General features: G+C 37.4%; 1 protein-coding gene and 1 long non-coding RNA gene across 9 annotated transcripts in view; one reads left to right on the top strand and one right to left on the bottom strand.

Annotated features, from left to right (window-relative positions):
• LAMA2 (laminin subunit alpha 2) overlaps nucleotides 1–14,722 on the top strand; it is a 383,401-nt gene extending 368,679 nt beyond the window's left edge. For 6 of the 8 annotated variants that reach the window (XM_068677473.1, XM_068677471.1, XM_068677468.1 and 3 more), the window contains 8 exons: nucleotides 1,146–1,205; nucleotides 3,523–3,635; nucleotides 5,224–5,413; nucleotides 7,878–8,033; nucleotides 10,888–11,041; nucleotides 11,403–11,533; nucleotides 12,141–12,363; nucleotides 14,459–14,722. In XM_068677473.1, coding sequence (XP_068533574.1) covers nucleotides 1,146–1,205; nucleotides 3,523–3,635; nucleotides 5,224–5,413; nucleotides 7,878–8,033; nucleotides 10,888–11,041; nucleotides 11,403–11,533; nucleotides 12,141–12,363; nucleotides 14,459–14,616 — 1,185 coding nt within the window. In that variant the 3' untranslated portion in view covers nucleotides 14,617–14,722. The remainder of the gene's footprint in view (nucleotides 1–1,145; nucleotides 1,206–3,522; nucleotides 3,636–5,223; nucleotides 5,414–7,877; nucleotides 8,034–10,887; nucleotides 11,042–11,402; nucleotides 11,534–12,140; nucleotides 12,364–14,458) is intronic. The other 2 variants (XM_068677470.1, XM_068677474.1) reach the window with 1 other exon arrangement.
• On the bottom strand, nucleotides 151–23,213 carry LOC137854266 (uncharacterized). The gene is made up of 3 exons (XR_011095050.1): nucleotides 22,605–23,213; nucleotides 12,741–12,882; nucleotides 151–285 (listed from the first exon to the last, which is right to left on the bottom strand). It is a non-coding gene; the product is annotated as an uncharacterized lncRNA (long non-coding RNA).
• Between the last annotated feature and the right edge of the window lie 1,620 nt (nucleotides 23,214–24,833).

Below are 24,833 nucleotides of genomic sequence, written 5' to 3'. Positions count from 1 at the left end.
AAAAAAAAAAAAAAGAACCTGTGATCCCTGTGATCACAGAACAACTTGGGTTGGAAGAGTCCTTAACGATTATCTAGTTCCAACCCTGCTGCCCTGGGCAGGGATACCACCCACTAGATCAGGTTGCCCAGGGGTATCACTTATAACACTTACCTAGTATCTAGTTCAGGGAACTGCTGTAGGGTGACTGGCATCCCGGCACTGTTCTCTGCAGGGATCCTCATGTTTTGTGTATTCAGGGGATGTCTATCCCTCCCTGTGAGTTATCAATCTCCTTCCTGCACTCTAGAGGTACAAGTAGAAATATTTGCTGGGGAACACTTAACTCTGAGCAACATTCCCATCTCTCCCACTTCCCAAGCAGAATGTTGAACACAGACACCTCTCTAACTCAGTAATTTACAACCAAACAGATGAACCAGGCAGTGTAAAAAGAAGCAAGGAAGAATAAGAAAGGCAAGGCAGAAAACAAGAAGAATATTGTCTATTTATTAATACCAGAAACTAGTTCCATTAAAACTAGGCTAGTTTTATATAACTTATTGAGAGCTGTGATAACTTGAAACAGGTGTTCAAAATAAAAATCTATATAAAATACCATTATTCCAATTTCTTGTTCAGAAAAATGAAAGAGTTTTAGTATTCTAAAGACCATTTTTGTTTTGTTTTGTTTTTTAAAAAAGGCAAGCTTGTGGACCATTTTTATATTTATCTAAGTTCTTCAATGTATTTTTCTGAGGAATGTTGCAACACAATAATTAACTGTTGTTTAATAATGAGATAATGACAGTTATGCAGAATCCCATTGAACAAAGACTGTATATATAAAATATATAGCAAAAAGTCATTTCTATGTAAGAAGCCTAAATAAGATATCTGTTTTATTTAAGTCCTTTTAAGAGCTCTTTTAGATCTCCACTATGCATCTCCATGGAGAGGGGGAGGGGGAGTTTAATTCCAAATGGAAAAAAAAATCCTCTAATAGAGGCAAGACAAGACCTAGAAGTACAACGGTTGGGAAATGCACTGATGCACTGGCTACCAGTCTGCTGCTGCTGCTTGCTATTAGTGCCAAAATGTTTCTCAACTGAGACCAGTGCTTGGGTAACTGCTGCTTCTGCCTCATGTTATTCACTGCTTCTCAGGACTCGCTTGCCACTGAAATGAAGAGCGCCAGCATTACATCTGCATTTGACCCCATGACGGTATCTTCCAACATTTTTCCAAGCATTACTTCATTGCTTTACTAACACTATTTGAGGAGCTGTGGGTACCGTTTCAGTTGTGCTACCTTTTTTCCTACTTCCTCTGTGATTGCTAATACAGCATTGTTTGTTGAGAATGTGTGACACAGTCCACCAGTGGGCTTTTCTGTTCTTCATTCCCATCGTGATTCACACTTAGCTTCTTGACTTACCAGTCAAGTCCCTGACACCTGAAATGACTGAAGTAAAGTGCAGTTGAAGAGCTCAGTCTTGAGGCTCTTGGGTAATATGGAAGATTATTAAACAGATGCATTTAAATGTAATACACCTTAAAGCCAATACACAAAAAAAAAAAATAAAATAAAAAAAAATAGCCAGGATATTTTAATATGGGTTGTTAATCCATACTTACTTGGCAGTCTTATGAAGGCTGTTAAGGTGGCTATCCTTAGCTGAAGTGAAATCAGAAATAGGCTTATGAATAAAACCTGGACATTTTTAAGCATGCCCTATGGATGTTTTTTATTGACATTTCCTCATCAACCCAAGGAATGCTGCCTTTTATTGATCAGTATTTATCCATAATTAATCAGTGTATGCTTGCTATGATTCCAACCATTGTGGATGTGTCTGGCACGTTCCCCCACATCTTGCATTTCCTTACAGTCCTCCAGCTGGGATGCAGAAAAACTGCAGTGTTCTCTGGGATGCAGCTGCAGTGTCAGAGCCAGACCTTTCTCTAATACAAGCCAATCTAGCAGGCAATGTAATGTCAGAATGTGTCTTCTAACTATGCAATATGCTACAGGAAAGTAGGTGCTAGTTAATTTTTCAGTTCTTTCCTGTCATTCCAGCACCAGTAGTTAGTCCAGATCTCAAAATTTTAGCAAGTCTGACTGTTACAGAATATATATAGTGTATATATAATATATAGAGAGAATTATTACTAACATAGTTGTGCAGCTGCATGATAAACTTGTAAATATTAAATCAATTAGATAACTAAAAACTTCACCCAGCATTAAGAGAATAAGGTTTATTTTTCTATTTGATGATCAATGGAAGACTGTTATCACACATTCATAACTTACTTTGGTCCCGTTGAATTTTCATTGTTTTTTCCTTCATTGCACATTGATGTGTACTTGTCGTAATGCCTGGTGTTCTGCTCTGTCATGTTCCATACAGAGCATTATTGGGGAAAATTCAATTTAGAAGTTCTCTTCATTGTTGTGAGGGTCTTTGCGACCTGTGAAAGCAAAAAATCTAACGCTACTGAAAACCTGAGTGAGAGGGAGAAAGAAAATTCCTCTTTGTATTTAAAATCTTAGTGGCTGATGCGTCATTCATGACATTTTCAAAATGTTTCACAGAAAGAGCTCTTTGTCTGCAAAGCAACTCACCTTGTGTTTTGCAGGTCCCTGCTGAGTCAGGGCTCAAATAACAGATTGTCACCAACCCAAAATGACATCAGCTACAGTGCTTAAAAACAGAGCTTGCAGCTATGAAACTTTTGTTTTGTTTTGTTTTCCCTGTAGTATTGTTGTCCTAGTAGTGTTGTGTTAGATCCTCTGAGCAGTTTCTTCACAATACTCTCAGTGGGAGGCAAAAGCTAGACCTGAGTAGGAGCTGGTAATTACCATAGTGTCTCCAGGCACCCACATACAAGAGCTTTTCGGATAGAGATTGGAAGACCTGGTCAAATTAAAAAGGAATAAAAACAAAAAAAAAAAGGAAGATATTTTACCTGTCATTGTCGCATCACTCTAAGTTTAATAAAAGTGAAGCAGACAGGGAGGGGCTGCTTCATTTACGCCCTGGGTAAAGTGTCTGCCAGTAAAATGAAGACTCACTGAGAGGTGCAAGGTCTGAAACTATTTTTATCTCATTTTTAAGTTGACTAGTTTTCAAGTCAACAGCATAGCATCCCCTTCAAGTTTAAGTCTTGCTTCATTCCTGTAAGAGGGCATCCTACAGTGTAAAACTCAGTTATGTGAGCAAGGAGTACACTGAGCTGCCTAGAAATCACTTAAGAATCTTGTAAACGTCCACTGATGGCATGAAAGCAGCAATGTTCGTATAATACTTGTATTTGTTTTTACAACCAGCTTAATGAGCTCTGCTTTTAAAGCAAGTTCCTGTCATACTGCTTTATAACTTCAGCTTGTGGGATAAGACATCAGCATGCCAGAAAACTGCAGGGCCAGTGTCTAGACTAGGAGAAATAGTCTGATTCCTGAACAGCTGGAGGACTTCCAGCAGGTGCACAGCTGAGATACAAAATATGAAATTTGTATGAGCACTGTATGTTTTGCAGGATTCCTGTGCTGCTGACACAGAACCAGCCATTTTGGAAGGTGGGAAGCAATTTGGTCTTTCAAGGAACAGCCACATTGCCGTTGCATTTGATGACACCAAAGTGAAAAACAGGTACATTGTTTATTTCGGTAATGAGTTTTCATGGAATAATACCAAAATAAAATTCAAAAGCTTCTCCCACAGTTATGGACATAATCTGAAAAAGCTCATGTCTTGTGGCTAATTCATTTTATTACACAAACATAAATAATGTTAAAGCATGGAATCTAGGCAATGAAATGTCCATCCAAGTAACCCTCTCTAAAACAGGTTAACTCTTTTTTTTTAGTAAAGGTTTGGGCACATGCAAAACCTAACAAACCTAGACTGACTTAAAGAAAAACAAACAGAAGAGTGTAATTTGGTCATCCAAAAGAGTTCATAGGTTGCTTTTTGCAAGGAAGTTTCTAGGTTCAGTAACTTAACAATTTATGGTAATAAGCCAACTTTCTTTTTTCCTCTCCTGCAGTAGTTAAGATTGGGCATGCACAGTAAACATGTGAAATGACATTGCCCTCTCAAAGTATAATTATAAATACATATCCATACTGACATGCGAAGGAATTCCCAGACTTCCTTCTAAGAATACAGATGTTTTCAATGCCATACTAATTTACAAGTCCATCAGCTTCACGCTCAGTTGTTACCTACACAGATGCTGTACTGTGTATTTTCATTTATGCTAATTTTAGAAAACTAGGAAAACTATTAAAAGAAAAATATAATCCTATGGTCCTTGCATGTGCTCTTTTCAAATAAGAATCCAGGTCTGTCTGCTTTCGTGCAATGATTTTTCATGGTTATATAATCAACTGCTTTCAGGTACTGACTCTGCAGCTCAGCTAGGGCTAGGCTAGCGATCTGCTGCCAGTACAACCTTTGCATTCGGATAATCTAAATAATTTCCCAGGGTCCATTTCCAAGGTTCTTTGATGTAAAAAGGAAAGATTCACAAAAGCAATAAATGCATCCTGCGTGAGGTGGGGCCTCACCCTCAGTGTCAGCTGTCCTACCTGTGTCAGTGCAGGTATGGGGCTGGTAGCTTCAGAAGGGGAGGCTGGTTGTAGGGGAGGTTTTCAGCATTACCAATCAGTCAGAGATGTCAGTGGTTTTCACAAGAGAGCATACTTCCTCAGACACACCCCCATATTTTGCTGGGAGAAATCAAAATTAGCATTTAATATTCCAACTGTAAATGCATCTTTAAAAGTTTGGTAACCTGTTTTCAGGCAATGCAACTCACTAGAAACTAAACATTTGCTGACTGTCACTACAGCTGTCTCTTACTTGTGAGCATTGTGTGTGTGGAAGATGGATGACACCTCTGGAATTTTACAAATGTTGGGATTTTCTAGCAACAACAGCTGCAGCTGAGAATTGTATCTCCAAATTCTGTGACAAAGTTGCAGTAAATACTTTACTGTATTTCCACGGTAACAGGACACTCACATGTCAGGGATCAGATGTGTGTGAAAAGCAATGCACACACGACTAAATTATTTTTCTTAACTCTGATGGGCAAGTAAAATAGTTCACTAACTGTAAAGTTTTGTTCGAGGAATGCAAAAAGGTAAAGTGGGTAATTTTATCTACTGATAATTTGTCTACTCTGAATATCTTTTTTTTTTTGCATCCATTTTCTTGCTTGTTTGATTTTCAGACTCACAATTGAATTTGAAATCCGGACAATGGCTGACTCTGGCTTGCTGTTTTATATGGCCCGCATCAACCATGCTGATTTTGCTACTGTTCAGATAAAGAATGGACTGCCTTACTTCAGCTATGATCTGGGGAGTGGAGACACCAACACAATGATTTCCAGCAAAATAAATGATGGCCAGTGGCACAAGGTATAATAGTCTCTAATGCTAAATTACTTTCTGTAATGCTAAGAGAGAGCTTTGTTTTGCCTTAGGATATTTGCAAAAATATAGTTTGTACAAGCTAACCTTTCAAATAGACATTTTTGTAGTCTGCAAAATTTGTGCTTTGAGGTGCAATGTTAAGTACATAGCATATACGTGTATTCTAACAAAGAAGTTATTGTTGAACTTTGAATTTTCTCCTTCAAGAAGCATGTATTTCTGGACATATTTAGAATATGTCCAAGTATGGTAAGGAATTGCAAAAAATGTTCCTTCTTACCTAATAGGACTCTAGTGAGTATCATCTTGTAGTGTTTGAATACATCTTCAAAGCCATTTGTTTATATGTTAATAATGTCACTGTTCAGCCATAATGCTAAGAACAATGGAAAGAAATTAAAATTTAAGTAATTTTTCCTGCATTATTAATTCAATTCATTAGGGATTAAATATGATGCTAATGGATGTTTTTGTCTTATGTGACTTCATGAGAGGAAGCATTTTTCAATATATGCAATGCCTGTGGCTTTTGGATGGTAAGGGAAGGACCAATATCACAACCATGATGTTCAATATGTACTGGGCCAAGAACAACAAACACATTGTATATCCATTAGGTGAAATAAAAGCTTGAAGGCACCAATAATGAAAAAGAAAAACACGTAACTGAGTATTCAAGGTATATGCTAAAAGAGACATTACATTTTGGGTAGATATTTGGATAGTCACCATTCACATCTCTGTCACCAAACAAGAATAAATCTAATTGCATTTTCCTTTATGCTCTTAACACTCCCTCTTGTTAGTCATCCTTGGTCTCTCTCTGCTTCATTTCCAGCTGTTCCACAGGAATTTTATTTTCACTCCTTTATTATTATTATTATTATCCAGGAATATTCTGATGCTACCAATTGTTCTAAATGCAAAGTGGTTCATAATGGGGAAAAATAAAGCTGTAGTCATTATTTTATCTGTTTTACTTAATGTCCGGGAACAGTAAACTAGTGTGCCTTTACAACAGACCCCCTATAAATACAGAACAAAGATGTGTTTTACTCTTTTAGCTCTGTTTTCTCTATATTCTAACTAGAACATTTAGTTTTCAGTGTAAGGTTATGCTCTTTGAGCATGCAACTTGGCACTGTGTGAGAGATGGACCCTTGTAGATCCCATTTTTATAGGAAAGAATGGAGACAAAACCTAAATTCACAGCTCCTGAAGAGCAAAAGAAAATCCATTTTGGCACGGGTGGAAGGAAGGCAACCTCTTTAATAAAAGACCACACTTTTTGTTTCTGAGAAAGCAGGAGCTTTCCTTAAAATAACCCTTTTCATGAGAACCATTTCTCCACTTGAAATGGTTTAGGTTGAAATGTTTTCTTCAGGCCTAGAGAAGCAATGACACTGATAAAACCCTCCTTCCAGGCTTCATTATTGTGCTACTTCATGCTGTTGCTATCTCTTTAAGAGAACTTAAAGAGATAAGACTGTCCATTCCCATTTTCTTTCTCACTCACCAAATCCTCCTTCTGCTCAGTGTGTAACTATCCATCTCAGATTCACAGTTGTCTAGAAACACCAGGTTCGGTCCCTTGCCACCTGGGCAGCCCTTGTTAGTATTCACTTATTCCTCTTGCATGATAGATGTGCTGCTACATTGAAGTAGGAACCACCACACTAAAGAAAAGCCAAAGAAAAATAGTTTGTTTCTGCTCCTCCACTGAGCTAAGTTCTGTTCTGTTTAGCAAACTGCTGTGATAATGTGTACTACATTTTACCTTTTATTCCTTTATTATACAGATACATTATTATACTGATTCGTAGAGACCTCAATACAATCTTTGGACAGAAATTGGCCTACATTTGTTAGGATAGATTTTCATCAACTGTGCAGCAATTACAGTTCTTCCATGTGATTCACAGTCCATTTGTCTGAACAGAAGCCTTACAAACATAGCTGGTATTACATTTACCCTAGCCTGAACTATAATCTGAGGCACATCCAAACTAGTGGAATAGTAAACTCAATAATGTCTGCATATGTTCTGCAATAAAGCTTTGCAACAGGTGACACTAACATTCAGCATGTACTATTACTAGTACTTAACATTGCTATCTGATTCTAGGAAAAAGAATATTTCAGTGTGCCTATGATAGTAATAATTTCTCTTTCAAAAGGAACCCCATGTCCTTTCAATAGTTCTGATAAGTAATAGTCACGATGCCTTCTGACCCAAACCTAATTAAAAGGCAGACACATGTTTGCACAAAACTCTGCACAGGAACTCTGTTCTATGGACACTATCCATAACTGTTAGCCAAGTACTTCTGATTACCACTGCTTTCTCACTTATTGTTATAAATTTTAGACTGTAAGGCTTGTTACAATATGTAAAACACTCTTTCCAGGAAACCATTTGTAATTGTATTACATTTGCATTTTCTTTTAGATAAAAGTCATTCGAACCAAGCAAGAAGGAAACCTCATAGTAGATGGCGTTTCAAACAGTACTGTGAGCCCCAAAAAAGCTGATATATTGGATGTTGTAGGGATGCTGTATGTTGGAGGATTACCCATTAACTACACAACTAGAAGAATTGGTCCGGTAAGCACATTTAAATAAGTTATTATACACTCCTTAAGTATGTCTTGATTGGTACTGGTATCTTCCAAGTTTTGTTTTGCTTTTTCCCTAGACTGCTCTTGAGTATTAATAAATATTTGATAAAATGGATTTTTGATAAATGGTATCAAAAGTAGGTATACTAACTTAGTTATAAGTATACTATATAGTTATAAGGTATACTAACTCCTTCCAGTGGGAGGATCTGACTCAGAACCCAGTTAATGTAAAGAACTAGGAATAGCAAACAGCTATTGTTACGGAAAAGTAGAAATATCCATATACTTGCATTCACTTGGATCACTACACAGCCAGAGCATAAGTTCCTGAATATCACTTGCCTTTTCTCTTGGCTGTAATCCATCTTGCAGTGAGAGCTAATAAACAGAGAAAACATCTCTTAAGAGAAGCAGTAGAAGCCAAAACTACCCCTAAGTACTCAGTAGTACTGCTGCTTACTGTAGTAATTGGGTTTGAGTTGTTATTGCTAGCTTAGAAGAGAATGTATTTGGAGTAAGACCATGAAAAATCTGCTGTCCTCAAATGTGCATATTTATCGCTGGTTCAGCCTAAATGTCCAGTTTTCATGCTGACGTGAAAGATGTCTTGGCAAACAGAGGTTAATATCATTTTGGCCTGGAAACTCTAGGATTAAATAGGAACACTGTATTCCCCCACCCAGACCATATGGATTTATCTAACCAGATCTGAGGCACTGAAAAACAAAAGCATACATAGCTACCCAAAAATATAATTCCTAATGCTATCAAATTATGTTATTTGAAATACAATTGCAATTTACATATACTAATCTGAGGAGAAAGGTAACGCTAAATTCTTACCTATTGCTAATGTCAGAAGTAATAGAGGGAACCCAAGCAGATAAATGGCTCAGTCTGGCAATAACAGTCGTGTCAGATTCTGACAGTCTTAAGTGCTTTAGGATTTAATGAAGCTGTGACTTCAAATGTCATTCACAGAAGGTAAAAATCAGTGCTTGCCTTTCAATCATTCCCAGTAAAATACATCTCATGATGTATTAATAGAATATTGTGTTGTAGGTTTCATGTAAAGACTGAAGCAAAGTTGAAAGCATGTATTATCTTAGTTCAGGCTTTCTGCTAAACAGATGTCAACCTCTTTAGACACTAGTCTAGTATGTAGTGGTAGGTGGGCTAGCTTCCTATCAGAAGACTGATACCTACTTGTTTGACATCAACAGATGTCACATTTTAAGCATGCAAAACTCTACTTTCGGCAAAAGAATTTATATAGCCTGTTAGCATGCTAAAGTATAACCGAGTTTGCTTTTCTATTGGGAAACTGAAATTTTGAAGTTAGAGAATGTTATCAAGTTGTCTACAAATCTTGCATTTCTATGATTGAATTTCACAGTGAAGATGGTAAGAATTGTTTTCTGGTATGGGTTTTTTCTGGAAACATGATGTTGATTTGGAGACGATTTTCACTTAGAAAAAGGTCTCTGAAAAATCTGACAGAAAAGCAATACATAAAGATACATAAAGAATATACTCAGCTTGGAGCTGAATATATTCACTGATATTTCTAAAGTTTCCATGAAAACTTTGTACAGGTTTGTTTAGTAGTAATAAGATATATATATCACACTACATGCAGCTTTGATTTAGAAGGAAAGGGATGTTTTTTTAAGAGGTGGTTTTAGAAAGCCTTTCAAATTGCTAGTCAGGATATTATTAGAGAAAGTAGTGTGCAGAATCAAGACTTCCATCTGCAGATGTTTCTTTCTTCTTTCTATATTTGTACATATTTTTTCACAGTATTGTATAAACTGATTTTTATTTTGCTCTGTTGTGTTGCATTGCTTATGAATATGTCTTCTTTTTCTTCCTTAAAGTGCATATTTATAATTTTCCTCTCTCCCATTGTTATCATGGATAAACTTTCCTGACACTAAGTTAGGCCGCTATATAAAGCTGAGAACCAAAAAGCAGCATCTGCATACCTTGGGAAGGAGAGCTCTAGGGTAGTTCATAGAGGAGAAGATGCCAATGGCTTCCAGAGGTCCCACTGGGATGGGACCTGGGCAGCCCCTCATTCCTGACCCCTAAGCAGGATCTCACTCATATCATCAGCTTCAGCATGCCCACGCCACCCACCCATGGTCACAAAAAAATGTTCTCTGTGCAGAAGCCAAGCTGGTGATGCAGTTTGCTACCCAGCACTGGAACACCCATGCACCTGAGCACATCCCCTTCCTCCACCCAGCTCTCTGGCCACTGGTGTGGCCACTGTCAGAATGGTTGCTGGCCCTATAGAAGATTATATGAGAAAATATGTATGGCCAACAACTTATATGTTGGGGTGCAGTTCATTTCAGTAAGTGCCTAAATCCATTAGCTCAGTCTTACCATGTAGACCCACAGTAAAGTGATTAAAAGGAGAAAAAAAGCCCTCATAAAATTACCAGCAGCCTAGAGAACTATATCCAATATCTTTGTCTACTTGCAAACCCCATAACCTAGTAATTAAAAAGGTAAAGTATGGGCCATTAAATTCCTGCATTGCTGATGTAATTTGCTATGTTTCATTATGCAGTGTATTATTTTATGTCCCCCATTAAGCCAAATAGAGATCACATCTCTGAAAAGTAATGTAATTCCTCCTTAGCGTGATTGAGATTAGATACCAATTATAATCAGATATTAAGGATTAGCCACATAAAATTAAAGTATTATTCAGCTCCATAAAACCAGCAAAGAAAAGGTACTTTTTAGTGACAAAATGTAGGCCTTTATTCTAATCATTTCAGTTTGCTTTGCAAAGTTATACATTTTGTTTGAAATATGGAATGCAGGTCACCTATAGCATTGACGGCTGCATCAGAAGTTTTAAAATGACAGAATCACCTGTTGACCTGGATAACCCAACTTCGAGCTTCAACGTTGGAAAGTGCTTTGTCACTGCCCAGAAAGGAACATACTTCGATGGAACAGGCTTTGCCAAAACAGGTAGCAAACAGCAATTTTGCTGATAGGCAAAGAACAAAGAAAGAGGAGATGTTTTCAAAAATGTCTAGTGCTACCTAACTCCTGTTGACTGGAGGCAAAGGGAGACCAGAATATGAAAATCCCACTTACAGTTTTTAATTATCTTGCCTAGGGATGGAATATATGACTTTCTAGCAAGGTCTCACACTAAGTGCAGCCATCATGTTTCTTACATGATTTCATATGAAATGGAGTGCATTAATAATGCTAAGTTATACAAGGTAACTACCTTACATTAATGGCAATGCATTGTGTGATTATTAGGAATAATGTAATTAAGTACCTTTCTTCATTTTATTACACTTTCCCTTTTCTCTCCAAGTTGGTGCATACAGAGTGGGAACAGATCTGCTAGTGGAATTTGAATTCCGCACAACACAGATGAATGGTGTGCTCCTAGGAGTAAGCAGCCAGAAAATGGATGGGCTTGGCATCGAATTAGTGGATGGAAAAGTAAGTAGAAAGCAGTTTTAACTCTTTGTAAATATTCTTTTTAAAAGCATCTTTTCAAAGACTTTTTGAACGCAAACTTACTACTCCAATCTCAAGATATATCAGTCAATATCACGACTTGCCACTTTCCATACATCCAGAGGTTCTTACACTTTTACAAACATATTTTAAAAGATTCTGTAACACTTGACTTTCCCAAAACATCCATACTTAAATTTGAACAGGAAATGTTTTGAGGAAAGCCTTCATCATCAATAATACTAGTTTCCTATGTGTATCTTTTATTTCAGTCTGTTAAACCAGTTGGTATTGTATTACTATAAGGAGCTGTTTAGAGAGTACATAGAAAGGGGATTCAAAAACTAAGACAAACATGAAAAATAACAAACTCTACAACAGGTTTGCACATTTCCATTCCATTTATATGAGTGACGTGACGCAGACCCTCCCTGAGACTATGCAGAAGGACAGCAATTGACACAGAATGTTATTAAATCAGAGCTTTAGAGTGTGAAGTCTGAGTGTGTTGATTTTAAATACACAGACATAAAAAAAGAACTGTGTAACCGTTTTGAGAAATACCTCACTTTGATGTCATGCTTTTCAGGTGATGTTTCATGTTGACAATGGTGCAGGCCGATTCTCTGCTATTTATGAACCTGATGCACCAAACAGATTGTGTGATGGGCAGTGGCACAAGGTTGTTGCAAACAAGATCAAACACCGTTTAGAGCTGACTGTAGATGATACACAAGTGGATGGTAACAGTCCAAACAGAGCCTCGACCTCAGCAGACACTAACGACCCTGTCTTTGTTGGAGGATATCCTGGTAAGCATTTAAGGCATAAGTAATGCTTTATTTGTGCTCTAGCAATACTGCCTTGGTAATGTCATAAATACAATTAGGACCAGTATGCTGAAGTTGGTGGATAAGAATACCTAAGTTTGTATCACTTGGCATGGATGCGTGTTTCCGCACCCAGCTGCATTTCAGAATTAGAAGTTCTGCAGCACTACAGGATTCTCACCAGTTCCCCCTGCCCAGTCTCAAACAGAGATGCTGTCACAGAGGAACAGGCAAACTTTCTGCCTTCTGCTGCTCACAATGCACACAGCCTCCCTGTTAAAACTTTATCTTTTAATAACCAAAAGTAACAGTATTTGGCAACTTAAATTTACTGAAAGAAAACATACATACATGCATACCTTGAGGAGGCAAGGCACTGTGTGTACATGAGCATGTCAAATATGAGGAATTGAGGAATGTGGACAACAGCTTGCACAGAATTGAGAGAACACCTTTTCCTGATGAATGTTTTCACTGTAGAGTCTAGTGACCCTATAGAAACTACAAAAAAAAAAAAAGGAAACTAATCAAAATTTCCTACTCAGTAGTCTGGAAGTCCTTGAGATATCTTGTTTCTAGCTGTGGTAATTGAACAGGATCCATAAAAGGGATGAGCTCTTCAGCTAGCTTCATCTTTCACTATGCTGACAATGAATGCTAGTTGATCTGTTCAGAGGAAATCAACAGGCTTGTCTGATAGCAGTTTGCTTTCTGAAGACACAGATAAGGTTTTTGCAAACTGTCAATTCTGCTGTATTTACAATAAAGTTTCCCTCTAGTTGGCAATCAAAAGAATTAAGTAAGTTTGTAATGTGTGTCTGTTCTAGAGCAAACTTAGGTCAATATGGGAAGACTCGTCTTAAGTAAATCCCTACAAAATTTTAGGAGATAGTGCCAGAGACTGAGCAAGGAGGTTATCCATAGAAACCATTACTCGTCTTCTGCTACCACCCTTCCCTATACAAGAATGCACAGGTTGCTTGAACTAGTGGAAACACATCCGATGTGAAACACTGCAATGCTGTAGCCAGCCAGTCCATACCAGCATAAAGTATTTCTGCAACCCTTAGTTGTATCAATCGCACAGATTTGTAATGGAGTGCATCCCTGTAGCATCCCTGTAGCCACTTTTTCACTTGGAAGAAAAGAGAGCGACAAGTTCAGCCATGAATTATGAGTTTCAAAAAAACTGAGATAAAGATTTTCAGTGTTCCAGTCAAACCAACCCTCACTTCTGTCACTGTCCATTCACAGTAGGATAGTTCCCTCCTTTGTTCACAACAGGTCTCCCTGCAGCCCTGATGATGTAGCAGAACCATCCAGCCAGGGTGATAACAAAGTCTTGTGGCTTTTTTTTTTTTTCTCCTTTCTGTTGGTTAGAAACAGAAGTGACAAGAGTGCTGAGGTGCTAACGGGCTGACTTCCCACTCCTGCCATCAGAGTGATTCCAAAGAATGTTTATCAATATGATAACGAGCACTTTATACACATAATTTATACATACATATAAAGAGTATGCAAAAAGAAAGAAAGAAAAGGAAAGGAAGAGTGTTTGAAAACTTCTTTATATGACAGCTGAAGCACATGGTTGAGGAAATGACTTTCTCAAGATACTAGGGCTAATGAACATCGCATCACTTTTGGCCTTCTTTTCCCCTCTTTTCCTCTGTTATGTTGTGGATAAATACTTTAGAAGTTGGCAGGATGAGCATGTAACTATCATACACCACTTGTAGGTAACAAACTGTCATTTGGCCGTTTTGTTTCACTTACCTATTTTCCTGATTTATATAGTTTACAATGGCAGTTTAAACATCCTCAGATTCTGTCACTCTCATGCTTGGACAGGAAAAAGAAGGAAGACTGGATTGTTACTATTACATTAGGCATTTATCATATTTATTCATGATGTTTTTCAGTTTTTGAGACTATTAGATGATATAGAGCAAATAAAACATTATATATGTACGTATATATCTCACTGGGGACATTTAATCTTTGGCAGGACTGTTGTAGAACAAACTGAAGTAGCAACTCAAACTTATCTAATTCCTTTTGCCTTTTTTTCCTCCCTCAGATGGTGTGACCCAATTTGGGCTGACCACTAATATCCGTTTTAAAGGATGTATTCGATTTCTGAAGCTCACCAAGGGTACCGCTAAAGCTCAAGAGATTAACTTTAGCAAAGCTTTGGAGCTGAAGGGTGTTCAACCAGTATCATGCCCTGCAAACTAACTGTCATTCAGCTGATACGGGTCTGTTTGTATAAGCATCTCAGATTAAAAACAAAACAAAAAAATATATATACACTGCATTCATAATAAAATGTCTTTATGCAATATTTGGGTAGTGTTTGTGGTATATTCAAATGGCTATTTCAAAGTACCTCCCAAACAGAATGCCAGAAGTAATCTACTCCCTGTCTTTCATTAAGGGTGTAAAGAAGTATTTTTTTCCTACCTCTTTCATTGTAGCTTGGAATGGAAGTGTTTCAGCATAATTCTGCTGAGTGAGACCATGCAGGATGTTCCTTTGCTGTGAAACTTACATTCATTTTCTGTTCTTAATACAGTGCACTTGCATACATACATACCTCTGTCCTTCATTTAAAAAAAAAAAAAAAAAGACATTAACTTGCTTCCAAAAAGCTTGCTTTGGTCACTCCCAAGATTCATTAGAAATTTTCTGTGATCATAATATTTCCAATTAAAATTTCACTGAGAAAATGTTAAGTTTTATGTATTCTATGTGGCTGCAGTCATGCTATGGCCTTGGAATTAAGTGCAGGGAAGGACAATGTTTCTGCTTGCTTGGTTTATATGGCCTTACTACAGAAAAACATTACACCTAAAATTTCTGCTGTGTTATATTAACAGCACTGAGTTTTAACAGAGACTATGAAGTAGAAGAATCCTCAAGATTCCTAGCATGGTACATGTTGCTAATCTTTACTGTCATCTATTTAATCAAACCCTTAATATAAAAGCAGCTTCCAAAGTTAGACTCTAATGCTCAATGCTGTCCATTTGTGAGGTATTCTGAAAGCATCAGCCATCCCAGATCTCCCTTAAATAAAACTTAGAGAACTCAGTGAATAGCAGTTTAAACATCAATAAGATGATAAAAGTTGCTTTCCTGATTCTCACTAAAATGCCAAATCCTGGTGATTATCCCCTGTATGTTTTAGAGGACTATGAAATCATCACTGAAGTGTGGATTATCTTTTCAAATTGTCAAACTTTACTTTTGCAAAGGTTGTGCTTGGACATGCAGAGAGTACACTGTACAAATATAAAAACAACTACCTTCAGAAAAGACTGCAACAGCAGAAGAAAAACCTAGCAGTTTACACTCAGCAGTAAAACAACACAACCACACAATTAAAAGGAAAGTGTTTTTTGTTCCCCCCACAGTGAGCTTGAATATACTTTTTCAGAATTTCTGACATGCCTGGAAAAAGGATGCATACGATATTTGCAAAATTGTGCTGCCAGAGAGCAGTCCTGCAGGGGTGCTTTGTATTTTACAAACAACCTCTTTGGCATTCAATTTTTTCTCTAAACTGCCACAGGAGAAAACTTTAAACTGTGAAAGTACATTAAAGAGATGGTAATAAATGTGTTCATTGCCACTCCAATGATTTGGGGATTCTAACATTCATCAGATACACCTGGAAAAAAAAAAATATCTAACTCTTGGGAAGCCCTGAAGTAATTGACTTCAGTAAGTATTTCTAGTTTTCACTTGCAGTTGGTCTTTTAATATTAACAAACAGTTAATGGTTGTGCAACTTTAATGGACATTTGATGTGTTCATTAAAGCATGCATTTGTCTCAGAAAAAGCCTAATTAAGGGAAATGTACTGTATTACTATAACTTCTACCCTTTCCTATCATGACTACCAAACACACCATAAAACATGCATATGTTTATTTTATTATTTCTAATGTTCCTTGCGTTTTGCCTACTCTCAGCCATATAATATTTCAGGACAGCTTGAAAAGCTTAAGAAAAATAGGTGATAACATTTCAAAGAGCTGACTAGTTCCAAAATAATTGTCAAATGTGAATAAATGAAGCTCCAAGACTTACTTGTGGAAGGTATGAATTTCACACAAAGCCTTGACAAGCCAAGCCATTTGGCCCACCACACACAGAGACATTTGCTAGTTTAAAGACACATTTCCCCAGATGCTAGCTTCTATTCAGCATGTTGGATTTTTTTTTTAACATAAGCTTGCTTGCAAAGTATTATAAGTTTTTCAGACTTGAGGACACAAGGGAAATTCAGACAACTGAGACTAGAATGCCAGGAATTAATTCTACATCCTTCCTCAGAGGCAAGGAATTGCCACTGGTCTGCTCAGCCCGACATTTGCAATGGTCTTTCACATAAAGATGGCTTTGCCTTAGAAACAAATACTGGAGTTTCTGCATTAACGAAATGGGGGAAAAAAGGCCTTTATGTTCTGTGCTCTATTGAGTTATTTCTCCCTTGCATGGCCTGGGAGGAATGTGTGGGACAGAGCAAAAACAATGAAACAATGAACATTATTACTTTTCTTAAACTTTTGTGTGGAAAGAAGCAACCAGCTGCTGTTCTTGGCTAAAAGAAATAAATTCAATAGGCTGAAACAACAGCTACTTTAGCAAATGGACAAGTTAAAAGCAAATTGTAAAACTGCCTAATTTTTTTTTCATAGATCATTGAGTGGGTGCATCAAATACTGCTAGAAAAGCTTTTTGCCTTTAAAGATTCAGTAGAGTATCTGGGAGTGATCCCAGCTGCCTACTATTACCTTTTGCTATACGACAGATTCACAGATTGGTAGGTTCCCAATAGAGACTGAAAATACCTGAAAACAGAAGATTTTGAGCCTTAGAGCTATATTCAAACTGCTAGATAGAGACTACATCAGTGTTGAATGTGCCAAAAGCAGTCATATCTTCCCAATTTAGCACTGTAATCTAACATACATTTATAAAATAGAAGTATTCAAAACCTTATTTAGGAGGATTTTTTTGCATTTGGAAGTTGTCACTTTTTTTTTTTTTGTGCATGCATTAAATAGTTTTCACTGCTAAAGTTCAAAGCCAGAAAAAATTCACACAGGTGATTTTAAAATTGTATTTAAGATTAACCTTTTTGAGTGTGGTCACCTTGAGGCTTTTATGACAAAGATTCACTCTGCAAATGGGACAAATGTTTGTTCATCTCTAGCTTTATCAAAACTGCTATGTATAAAAAAGTTGTACTTTCATTTTCAAATATACCGAATTTTCAACTTAAATGTTTTGTAAAGAGCAATATACTTGTGCTTTCTACCTCATCACACTTTTTTCTCTTTATAGAAGTTCATGAAGAATGAACTGTTTTGTTGTCATAGTATCGTTCTTTAGAGCACACAAGAAAAACTTAAAATACTTAAAAATACAAACCATTTTTCATTTGTTTTGACATAGAAAATATGAGGATGCCAATTCCAGCTTTCCCTTAATCAGACCAACAAGAAAAAATGTATGCCACACATTTCACGAGAACTGATCTACTGAAGGACCTACAAAAGATCACCATCCCCACATACATGACAGTTTCTAACCCTTTAAAGACTTTGCCATTTTCATCTGCCTAAGAGTTTATGAAAACCTATAAAATTCTTCTGAAAATATCCTATGCAATGAAAAAGATTATTTTCAGAAAATTTAATGAGGTGCTATAGCTGGACCACTGGATTTTTTAGTCTAATTTTTTTTTTTAAACTGCGTTTTCCAATATCAAAACCCTAGCAGTTCTTCAGTCAACCATCAAGTCTTACAGTATACATATGAGCTGAACTTCTGGTGTAAGTATGTAAGAAACATCACCTTGACTGTCTCATGCTTCATAAACAGACACAAAACTATCCAGAATTTTCTGTAGAATTTCTTAAATATACTGCTGATATGTCACACAGACCCCAAATTATTCAGTCTGTATATTGCCATGGTGTTATTCTTCATACTCAAGAGTATAAATAATTTCTTCAGGTAGCTGAAATCCAAGATGATTCCTGACATTATGCATGTATTTTAACTCCAAAAATCAAACTTCTCCCATTTCAAGTTTAGTGGTCAATGTAGCAAAAAATGACAGCACTTCAGGAACTTAAGTATCTAGTTTAAGCAAAGAAATAAAATTCTAGGGAGAAAAAAAATGAAATAAAAAGCTACATCAATCAGCTCTCTCATACCTCTCATGCTCCCACTGGGACCAACATAACAACCTGTAGTTCAAATCTAACACAGTCTCACAATTTTCACTTGGCTACAGAGTTATTGAGAGAGAGATATTTAGCTGAGGAGAACTGCATAAAACTTCCTTAATACTAGAGTCACTTCTTTTTTCCCCTGTTTTTAGAAGGGATGTTTGAGTACAAAATTAAACCTGTGCTTTCTGCTTGCCCTTTAGTATTTAAGACTTACTCTGTAATAATGATAATGAAAGTAGATGTCTGGCATTTGAAAGACTAACTTTTATGATGTATAGCATTGCAAAATATTCCACATAGCTGAATAACCTGCTGTGCCATCTCCCCTTTTAATCATAATTTATTTTGACAACTTTGCTACTTCTAGTTGGCACGAGCAAGGAAGGATGACTGGCAGCTGAGGCCCTGGAGTCATAAATTTCCTGTGGTTTCCTTCATTAGGATTCTGTGCTACCATGTAACATGAATTTGATTTAACAGCCAAAGGCCTCATTCTTTCAGGAGTTTCACGTTAGTAGGAAGAGCTGGCCATGTACGTGCCCAGGCCTCTGCATGGAGGGACCACAGGGTATGGAGTGATGCAGGCCCCAACGTCCCTCAAGGGCACAAAAAAGTGGAATAAATGAGGGCCTCTCCTCCACAGCTTTGAATGACTTGGGATTAGAGCCTTCATAGGCACTGAGATGCCTGGCAGGCCTAAGACAGTGCAGACTGATGCCCCTACAGTGATGCCAGTGTTTCTATCAGTTTACCCCACCTGTGGATTCAGCAAGGATCTGAATGCTACAAGTTGACTCTAATATTTCTTACGCACCATTTGTTCAGGCAACCCATCTATTTCCTTCCTCTTTTTAAAAACTTTATGTTAAACTCACTTGAGGGAAAGTTATCACCCCTCTTTTTTCCTTGACTTTTTAGTTCTCTGCAAGGCAGAGAAAGATGTCCTACAGCTGAGGTGGGAGTCAATCATCAGCTGAAAGGAAATATTGCTGCTCAGAAACAAAAGATGCCATGTCAGTCTTTTGCTACTGATATCCAACTCATTTTTACTTCAAAAGGCCAAAGGAACTAACTCTAGTAAAACACAACAGGCTCTCGTTTATCACCATATCAGCACATGAAGCACATGACATTTCCAGAGCTCTGCTGGCTCTGGGGCTTGTGAGCCCAGATGCTGAGGCTGATCTGCTCCTTCCACTCAACCAGCAGGGCTGCATGCCCAGAGCATGCCACAACCAGCAAGCAGCAAACCATGCTCACTCCAGGGGCAGCAGACCAACCTGCTTGCACTCTGGGTGTTTTACTTCATTTCATGTCACTGGTGAAAGCTTTCTGCCCAACAGGACTTGGTGACCCTGCCACAATTCTCTATGGCACCCAATGTTAGTGTTACGCTTGACTAAACACAGCAGAATCCCAGCTTAGAGAAAGACTTCCAAGTCCAAGTAATATCAAACATTTTGATCTGTACAGAAATATCTGACCAAACAACTCACCTAAAATTCCCTAAATAGGTTCCTCAAGAAATTTCTGAGCTTCCCACAATGAAACAAATTCCCATCTCAGCAAACCTGAGATGCAAGCACAGCCACTTACATCTGTCACAGAACTGCAGCATCTTAAGAAATTAACCTTTCATACATATTCACTCAAGCACACTTCTTCCTGCTAATGGCTGTATTATTGCTACTATTCAGTCCATTTTGATAATCTGAGCATTTTTTTCTCATTAAACTACAAATAGTTTAACAAAGCAGGTGAATTTGGCTGGAATAGACGATCAAACTGGTTGAGAATTCACTGATACTGAGGCAAGTAAAGAAAAAAATATATATATAAAAAAAATCAACGTGGCTTCTGACTGCTGTTACAAGTCTGCAGTTTTGTAGAAAATCTCAAAATAAAAAGGCCAGGGTACGGATAATTCTACAGTGCATCTCTTCCAGGCCACAGTCACCTGGACAGAAGGGCCAGACAGAAAGTCCTCAGATGAAGATGATATATGAGAACTACTTGCTACAAGGGCTGGGTCTAAATGAGAAAACCCACTTCTCACCTACTGAAGGGAAAGATTACAACACGCAAAACACCGAATTTGGATCTAGATAGGAGATTATACATTTGTACAGCTGTGTGGACAGTTCTGAGAGGGAAATAAGCAGGTCAGGAATGCCATTATAACAGGGCAGAGAAAAGGGTTACTACAGCTGGGAGTACTTCAGCTGCAAATCTGCGCCAGAGCCAGATGCAAAATGGCTCACAGTGGTTTGTTTCTGGCTTTTCTCATGTAGATGACAGAAAGAAAAAATGTACCATAAAATCCACTCAGAGTGTCTGTATATTCTCACTGTGTTGCTCACAGCTCCTGAAGATTACAGTTGTTCAACGACAAGCTAATGCTTATGGGTATAGTTCAGTTTTTAAACAGTGTGCAGGGTTTGGTTTTGTGGTGGTGTTTTTTTGTTTGTTTTTACCAAATTATTATGGGTCAGAAAATTCAACACTGCTTTCAATTCAAAAAAAAAAAAATAAAAAAAAATGAAAATTGTTGAAAATTCAACACTTTTATAAAAATATTTATATGTATAAAGTGCCTGTCACCATATTGATAAACACTCTTTGGAACCACTCTGATGGCAGGGATAAGAACAGGAGTTGGCCTGTTGGTACCTCAGCACTTCTGTTCCCAACCAATTCAAAACAATAAACAAAAAACAAAACAAAACAAAAAAAAACACACAAGACTGGGCTGCTTGGTGTCCATCCTACAGAGGGACCACCAAGACGAACAGAACCCTGCGTCCAGACATTACGTTTCAAAATACAAACTAAAGGCAACAGCACTGCCTTCCAGCTACATTTAAGGATTGAGCAGTCCTTATTAACTAAAATTCAATAGAGCCACCTCAAACCTTGTAAGACAGGGTTCAGAGAGGTACACCAACTGAATGTGCATTCGTATCAGTGCTCTAAGAACAAGTTTGCAAGGTGCTAATATATTCAGCGCAAGACTAAGGCAAGCACAGCCACAGCAATCACACCTTAGCATACATTGTCCTGCAGGTATGTCATTTTAATCTTCTAGGTAGTTTCATATATTTAACCAAAGTACCAGTGTGCTCTCAATTACCAGCGGGCATTGGCACATTGCATTTTTAAAGTGTCTAAAGTATTTTTCCATAAAAGACATCAGATGTTGCTGCTGCTTCGGAACTGTTAAAAGTACTAGAGTAAACAGAGAATTAAGTTTACCACTTAGCTGCCTTGTCCATGGACCATTTTCTGTCCACCTTCCCACTGAAACATTTTTGAAATAATTTTTCCTCGGGGAAAAAACAACAACCCACCTCACTAATTAATTTACTTATTTTTTTTATATCTTTACTGGCTTTTCTCTTTTCTGTGGTGATTTTGATTGAAAAAAGATTGTTCCTCTGACGTTGTGGTGTGTGTGACATCTTTGTTACATGCTGTTTTGTGATATATAAGAATAGACAATTTTGACTGCTACTTATTATTTTGTCCTAGTAATCTATAATTAGTCACCTTAGCGATGAGTTTTCTTTCTTTGTAGCAATACTCCTTTTACTAATTTTTAAAATTATTAATTACAAAACAAAAAAACTATTTGTCTATCTGCATTTTGCTACCACTTCATATGCAGCTGATTTGGGGCAAGCAAGAAAACAAAGTAAGATTTTTTCCCTACAGTCTTGAAAGAGGGATGTATAGGCTTAGCTCTAGACCTAGAAATAGTCCTGTGGTAGAGAAAATCACTAACAACTAGGGGGAGGGAAAATAAAAGCACACAGTAGAAAGGACTTGAAGAAGCCAAGGTTTCTGCTTTGATAGCAGCTGCCCCTATGAAACATCAGTGCCCACAGCCCTACCTGTCACACGTTGCAGTGGGCAAAAATCAGGGAACATGGGAGAGGAGCTGGACAGTTTTCAAGCTTCCAGGGATTTTCAACTCACCCTTTTCAAATGTAGTGACTCCAGCTTTATGTAGGTTTCTCTCTTGTCAGCCAGTTTAAGATGACACAGCAGCATTTCAGTTTTGTTGCTGGTCAAATGCAAGCACACCTCAAGGTAAGGGCAATTTTACAATCTTGATTCATTTATCAAACCTGACAAGTACTGCATATTATGATTTCCATGTGACAGTTTGACTGTAAATTTACCCTCTGCAAGATCCTTTTATATGCATTCAAACTAATTTACCTCTTGCTGATCAAGTCCTACCTCCCTCGTAATTTTCTTAAATGCAGAGCCTAAATTGACTAAATCAAATGCATTTGCGCAAACTCAATAAACAGAGCCATTACCCACTGAAATAAGCAAGTCTCCTAAGAGCATCAAATGCTTCATTACAGTAGAAGAGTTGGCTCAAGAGCCCCACACCACTCCAGCTAACGACCATGTTTCTCTCTTCATTTCATTAGCCAGTCTGAGGCCTCCAATACTTTTTTTCCAGAAGCGGAAGTGCAAGAAGCATACGTAGCTTTATCAAGTACAGCAACCAAAGCAGCTAAAGCTCATTTTCCAGCATAATGAAAAGGAACCAGTGGAGAAAGATACATTTAAATATCCCTGCTAACACATGCATTAGCTAAACCACAGTCATTCTTAAAGATCTCAACCACATAGTACACTGCCTCCATTTGGGGAGAAGGTCATAAAGTTATTGGAGCTCTGTGTCAGTACATGATGCTTACAGCAATGCAAATAGGGCTGAGTCACCTGGCTCTGTCTCAGCACCTCAAAAGGCACATTGGTTTGCCATTGCAAAGTAACCCCCCAGAAACAAACACCCTGCCTTCAGCCACAAGTGCATTTGGCCCCTTACAGAACGATGCCCAAAACAGGATACACCTGACAAGGATGGAAATTTCTGTCACCTGCACCACAATCTACCCAAAATACTTATTAGTGTAAATTGATTGTCATGGCTTTGTAATTTAAATATCATTGTACCATTAGCAATGGAAGCTAATATCTAGTTAAGAATACTGATGTGGGTTCAAAAGTACTTTAAATTTCATACTTATTGATAATAATCTCTGAATAACACAAATACCAATAGCTTTTCTAACACAGGGAATGAAAATGCAGGGTAGTGCTGCTACACTAGGTATTCTTGCTAGAATTCATTATGAGGGTACACCTGCAAATCCTGATGCAAAGGGGGGTTTAAGTAGCTATGTTCATTCTCAAAGTTTCAAACTAGAAACTATATTTCAACTATCCAGCTAAAATGAAGGAGAAGAAGAAAAAAAAAAAAAAAAGGAAGAAAAAAAAAAAAAGCTTTTACCAAAACTAGTAACAAAATGCAAACATTTTTTGCTGATATGTATAAAATAAAATAAACTCAAATATAAAACGAGCTGAAAGTCTTAAACTACCTTAAACTACCAGGCTAATTTTGGGAACAGACACATTTTTATGCAAATGATTAATAAATGTGGAATTTATGAAATGCTTATCTTTAAAATGCTTTAGAAATCCATTTTTCTATTAATAAGCAAAAGTAGTAATCTGGGCTTACTGCAAGTAGCATGCTATTGCAAACCCATAAAATCCAGGAAATTAAGTCATCCGACACATTAACTACACCATTCCTCTTCAGCTGTTTCTCCTTTGCCACTTCTGCCTTTAGTTTCCTATATGCTAATCTCCATCAAAAATTAGTAAGACACTGTTATGGTTTCTAACATAGCATGCTAAAGAATTATGTACAGATCTACCAAAAACAGACTTTCCTTGTTCATGCCTGAGTAGCTCTGGTGTACCTTGGTCCTGAATAGTGGTAGCACTAATAAAGGAAGAGATCTTGTGACTCAGAAGTAATTATTTACTGCATGGGGTATCGATGCTCCCTAGCTCAGGTGTAAAGCACACGAAAGACCTACATGTATAAATTACCAGTGCTTTGCAACAACTATTAATTTTTTAATATTTCTGTTAAGGATTAATCCTTAATAGGAGAGGAACTGCAGGTTTGTAGGATGATAGCCAGCTGAGAACCTTGCAGCACAAGCTTAGAAACAACATCAGCAAGGCAAATCTTTTTTAAAAGTTTGGTGTGCATGGTCAATGTGTTGTGCCTCATTTAACTGAGGTGTTTTATTTTTATTTTTTTTTAATGGAAAAGGACATTGAAAAGGAAGGCAGGTAAGGGAAAAGAGTGTAAAGACAGTAGCACCA

Source organism: Anas acuta, chromosome 3, assembly GCF_963932015.1.
Source record: "Anas acuta chromosome 3, bAnaAcu1.1, whole genome shotgun sequence".
In the NCBI taxonomy this organism is placed as follows: domain Eukaryota; kingdom Metazoa; phylum Chordata; class Aves; order Anseriformes; family Anatidae; genus Anas; species Anas acuta.
The sequence above is the reverse complement of the archived record's forward strand: the minus strand, read 5'-3'. Positions and strand labels throughout refer to the sequence as shown.